The 5,848-nt window shown below is 49.2% G+C and overlaps 1 protein-coding gene across 1 annotated transcript in view; it reads right to left on the reverse strand.

Moving 5' to 3' along the window:
- The window catches only part of CEP250 (centrosomal protein 250kDa), a 29,490-nt gene that overhangs the window by 22,345 nt on the left and 1,297 nt on the right, over window positions 1-5,848 (reverse strand). The window contains 7 exon segments of the mRNA XM_009892120.1: window positions 239-402; window positions 1,422-1,520; window positions 1,998-2,094; window positions 2,673-2,900; window positions 4,183-4,289; window positions 4,863-5,028; window positions 5,603-5,685. Coding sequence (XP_009890422.1) covers window positions 239-402; window positions 1,422-1,520; window positions 1,998-2,094; window positions 2,673-2,900; window positions 4,183-4,289; window positions 4,863-5,028; window positions 5,603-5,685 — 944 coding nt within the window.

Genomic DNA, 5,848 nt, shown 5'->3' on the forward strand with positions numbered 1-5,848 from the left:
CTGAGAGAAGAAACAAGCTGAGAGACAGCTCACCTGAAGGCAAAAGTTGAGATGGGGCAGGGGAGGGGGAGATCAAGGACAGAAAAACAGTAGAACACAGAGCTGGTGAGACTGGCAACACAATACGGTACCAAGAGTGGGATGTCTAGAAAGAAAGCGGCTAAGTAAAGGGAAAGGTTTCGGTCTAAGTGAGGCATTAGCAGCCTGTGGCCAGTGGTGAAGACGAGCAGAAATTCTCACCTGTGTTGCTCTTCGCCTCCTTGCCAGTGCTTCCTGAATCAACACAAAGGTATGCTCTGCAGTAACGGAGCTCAGACAAGAGAGGGTGTTGCCAGACTCTGCATGCTGGGAACGGTCAGTGCAGATAATGCTGACCGTGCTGTCACTGTCCTCTAACACCACCTGAAAGCCCGCATCAAGCTGTTACTCTTTGCTCATTCTACTTGGTTTTCTTTATCTGTTTCTCCTTCCCCCCCAAACTTCACCCTAGAGCCATTAGAAATTCAATCCTCTAATTTCTTCAGGCAACAAGGAAGTTTTGTCCCTGGGGCCACAAGTACTCCAGTGATTTCTTAATACAGATACTGCTATAAACAAGAAGAAACAAGTGTGAAGTGGATGGAGGCTGCATGAAACCTCAGTTTCTCGAAGCTCTCAGGAATGATTTTAGTCTCCTTCAGCTTCTTAGAGCTGTATACACGAGCACCAGATCAACACTGGAAATAGCAAAGAAAGGAAACATTAATGCTGCCCTGGGAAGCAGGAAACTGAGGAATACTGGAAAACAGCAATGAAAAAGCTAATGTTCATAATGACTCTGAGCAGTAGCACCAGAGGATAAAAATGACTACGTAAAGGGTAAAGAACTGACTTTGCAAGAGGCTGTGTAACAGATCTGATGATTAAACTCCCCTCCATAGGGTGAAGTTTAGGAGGAAGTTAAAGTTACCTCTCAACAGTTAGACCAGTTGCAATTCTGCAGAGAATTGCAGGGAATAATGGTCAGGGAATGTAGAGTGAAGGAGCAGAGTTAGCAAGTGCATCGATTGAGTCAGTGACCTTTTATAAAACCCTGATGCAGTGTCTCATCGCTCAAGGAGGGCGGGGGAAGCCTCGAAGAAACACTGGAATACAAATGTCAAGTAGCCAACTCAAGAAGCACAGTCCAGGAGAGACCTCAGCGGGACGGTGAAGGCAAAGGTGCTCACACTTGTAGCAACTCAGCTCAAGTGTCACAGGTCAGCCACCTCAGAAATTATAACAGGCTCTATGTCAGAAAAGTAGTGTAAAACTTAAACAGCCAGTAGCAGTTAACCTAAACAGTATACAACATCTATACCTATTCTCTGGGCTAATCTGTTGCCTTCCTCGAGTACTTTAAAATCAAACTTATAGGGATGTGGTCCCAACTCTGTACTCACCTCAGTTATATCTTTTATCAGCTTTTGGAGGGAAAGATTCTCTTCTTTGGCACTTTTACTCAATGAAGCTTCATATTCTCTCTCTAACTGACTTGCTTCCTGAGAACAGAATAAGGAAAGGGTGGGCAGGGAAGAGCTACTCCCCTCTGTAACATTCCCATACTCAGTAGCATTGTCATGCTGATAAGCATCAGCCCTGGTGATACCAGCGTAGTCCTTCCCATACCTATTCAATTTCTTCTTTGCTAAAACAAAGAAGAGAAAGACCAACAGCTAGGTTTTGTAGAAGCTGCCAATTCCAAGGAACTTTGATCCCTAGAGACTTCAAGTCACAGGCAGAATAGCATTGGTGCAACCATCCTGAGGAAGACACCTGAATTGCCTGCAGCTCCCCTGCCACTGTCTGCACCTGGACTGACTCCACACGCGCCAAACACACAAGTATTTTGGCAATGTCCCTGATGTTCCTGTACAGTTGGTATCTCTACCACTCTTTCTCTTGAGGAAGCCATGCCTCTTTGCGCCAAGGCTGGAGAGCAAACATTGGGCTATCTCCCAGAAAAAGGTAAAACATACTAGAATCTCCACAGTGTCGTTAAGTGTTTTCATGGTCTTCTCCTTCTCCTCGTTCTGCTTCTGAGACTGTACAAGCAAGGCTGAGAGCTCCATCACCCTGAGAAGAGAAGGTCCACGTGCCACTCCAAAAGCATCGCACACCATCACCTGTTAAAGAGCTAAGCAGCTCCCAGAAGCATAGCAGAGAAAGTTCAACCCAGAAAACACAGCAAAGGCAGTGTTCATCTCTACAGGTTAATATGCTTGATGTTGGAAACCTGTACTTCTTGCCCCAAAGGCCTTCTGTACTCTGTCTTGAAAGGAATTGTCAGTACAGAGGTGCTACAGTGCTTATGACGATGCTGGGCAAATTTCTCCCAACTCCTTTAGCACAGCCCTGGGGAGCAAAAGGGCTGTACAAGAGACAGAGCTCTCTTTAAGCTCCTCTCCATTTCTCACCAAGAATCAGTTCACAGCAAAAGCACTGTAATATACAATCTCTTTTCCAACCTGCTCTTACCCAGAAGGGCTTCTCTCAATCAAACATTGTTTTCTGTCCTTGCTGTTGAAGGCAACAGCTTGACTCGGGAGACTGTGCAGAATGGGGGTGTTTTCAATGGGAACAGCCCATCGAGGAATCCAAGAGGCGGTCACAGAAGAGAACGTTGGGAACAGCAAAGATGAATACACCTTTACCTGTCTTGAAGCTCCTTCTTCTCCAAGTCCTCCTGGGCTTGTAAGCACATCACTTCCTGAGTCTTCTGGTTTATTTCCTGTCCCACTTGCTGCTGTTCCTGATCCTTCAAGACAGGTCTACTCAGAGTGATGGACTCCCAGAGCTGTATGCCAGAGTTTAGGCAGGAGCAGTTTACAATTACAGATCCAGAAAGCCTCATTTGCTCTGCCTTCAGCTCTGACAAATCTCTGCAGAAGAATACAGAAATAGTCAATGTTCACACCACCATCTTTATTAGCTGACTTGCACGTAACTGAGCAGGAAAGATGACATCTTTTTTAGGGACGAATCATTCCTCTGACCCTCTGGCACCAAGATGCACCATGGCAAGTGAGCAATGAATCAGCTGCAGAGCTGAGCAATGAGGCTCTTTTCTCCTCTGAGATGAGAAGAAACGCATGGCACAGCCAGGAGGCTTCAAGGACCTCGAATGACTCTCATTAATTGTTGCTCCTGCTCAATCATATGAACATATTCATTAATAGACGGGAGGGAGTTTGCCAAGGTCCTCAGATTTTTATACCTCGGGCATCAGCCTGAAGCCACCTATTACCATCACCACTTGCCTCTTACCATCACCACTTGCACTGCACAGAGGCTCACGACAATATCTACATCATAACCATTTCAGGAAGGGGGTGGAAGAATAAGCCTAAAAACGTGTAACAAAAAAGTCCAAAGAATACGAGACTTCAACCGTAGCTCAGGCATACTCGACACATTCAGGAAGGCTTCGCATCAAATAAGACAGATGGCTGACAGTAACCCAGAGGTGGAAATCGCACGCTGACACCAGAAGCAGGCACCATTACGGTGCTGGTTTTGTTGGTGTAGAAGGCAACTGAGATAAGGGAATCTCAGAGAGCCCAAGAACAACAAAACAATCAGAACAAGAGCTGTCAAACTCAGCCAAAGAAACTGGATAAAGGCAGTGACAGGGTAGAGAAGCTGTTCTTTCTCTCAACACTGTTGGAACAGGAATAAGAGGATACAAACTGACCAGAATAAATGTAAGCTGGAAACAAGACGAAAACATATATGTGTATTCATGGGTTATCCTTGCATCAGGAGCAGGGGAATAAGACACTCAGTGAGATTTAAGTATGATTTTCCTCATTCTAGAAAAGGGACTGCTCCACACGCTGCATGCACAGCTTTGGTGAGTCTCTTCCAACCTGTCCAGACATGCCTGTGTCTGTGTCACTGTGCCCAAACACCACCACAGTCAAGTCATCCCTTCAGGGCCTCAGCACTGCTGGCAGCCCGAGCCCCTCGCTTGTCTCTGAAAACCAGCATCAAACAGAAGGACTCTGAACAGAGCCTGAAGCACGCTTCCTGCCATTGCTTCCCACTGCCACAGCACAAATCATACCTTCAGCTGCAACTAACCCAACAGCCAGGCTCAAAAAAGCACGTGTAGAATGGAAATGACGTTTTTCTGCAAGAGATCTCGCCTCAGCTTCTACTCACCGGTCAGTGGCAGTCTTCATCTCCAGGAACTGACGGCGGAAGGTCACCACTTGACGCCACAGGCTGAGCAGACGGTTACGTTCATCCCTGAAGTGGCTGTCATAAAGCTAAAGATGCAAAGACAAAAAGAAATGCCGGTTCAGCCTTTGCTGTCACTGTACAAGTCTCTCAGATGGTAGAGAGTACAACCACCATCGCGGGGTCTCCTTTCAGAACTCTTCCAACAGGGGCATCAGGAACTGAAGAGGCACCACAGAAGCGGCCTCAGGAGAGCTGCCACCCGACTGCAAAGAAGGGAACATCCACCCTCCTCCTGCAGGAGCGGCTCTCAGCAAAGCAAGCTCAGCCCCATTCATCATCTCTCTCTGGTCTCCGCTGCTCTGGGCCAAGATGTAACAGCCATCAGGAAGACCAGCGCTCCCGTGGGACTGTCCTACAGCGCCCACCACCAGCAGCATTTGCCTTTAGGACGGAGCAGCATGGCCACAGCCGGTGGGCCTCTTCCATCACCGCAACTTGCCGACACTCCTCCAGCCCACACCCCTCTCTTCTGCTCCTCAACACCCACACAGCCTCAGCACAGCCCCAACCTTCTCACAGCACGCTCTCCAGGCCACAAACAAAACGCACTCTCACGCCACGCTGCCATCGCCTCGGACATTCCCGCAGCCCAGCCTCACCTCACGTTCCCTGCGCCATTCCCTCTCCTTCGCTTCCAGCTCCTCCCGCGCCCTCATCCAATCCGCTGTCAGTTTGCCAACGTCCTCTTGGAGGGCTGCATTCACCTCGTTCGCGTTCTCAAGGTGCTCCCGCAGGAGAGTGTTCACTTCAGCCAGATTCTCACACCTTGCAAAGGGAGGAACAGCAGTGAGGGCACTCAACAACCGCCATCCACAAGCAGCATCCCCGGCATTTCCTACCTCCCCCAGCACTGACTCTGTGCCCAAACTGAGTGGCAGCAAAAGCGCTTTCTAGCATCAACCCAGAACGCTCTCTGATGCCAAACTCAGTGCCTTCTCCTCACTTTAAGCCTTCCACTTCCATCTACGATTTTGGCTGCCCCTTCCTCTTCACTCTGACGGTGCCCACAGTTAACGGCTTGCCTCCCCTTCATGCTGCCTGACCACTGGATGCATCACCCGTCTCTGGCATTGTCCCGAGTCCCTCACCTACTGAACCACAGAATAACTGAGGATGGAAAGGGACCTTTGGAGGTCACCCAGAAGAGCCCTCCACTCAAAACAGACCTGTGCAGCACACAACACTCTTACTGCACCACGGAACAGGTTGTGGACCTTTCTCCTCCCAAAACAGCTTGCCCAACCACATCCCTTGGGGAGACCAGGTACCACTGACAGGTTTTCCCTCCCTTCCGTGACCATCCGGGGTACCGAGTAGGAGGGAACGCTTCTCCTTGTACCTTTGCTGCTCCTCTTCCAACTGAAGCAGTGCTTTCTCCAGGCTCTGGTCCTCTGTGGCTTCCCACCTGCCTGCGAGGGAGCCCTGGAGAAGAAAGGAAATGTTTAGTCAAATGCTCATCTTCCCTTTGCTACTGTCAGCATCCATCGCTGTCCCCTCCACTCGGTGGCTGTCTCAGGAGCTGGTGGCTTCTTCCAGCCATAACAACAGGGTTGCGACTACGGGGAGGAAGGGAGGGGGAAGGTGG

The sequence above is a fragment of the Charadrius vociferus genome, unplaced genomic scaffold (genome assembly GCF_000708025.1).
Source record: "Charadrius vociferus isolate BGI_N301 unplaced genomic scaffold, ASM70802v2 scaffold409, whole genome shotgun sequence".
Lineage (NCBI taxonomy): Eukaryota > Metazoa > Chordata > Aves > Charadriiformes > Charadriidae > Charadrius > Charadrius vociferus.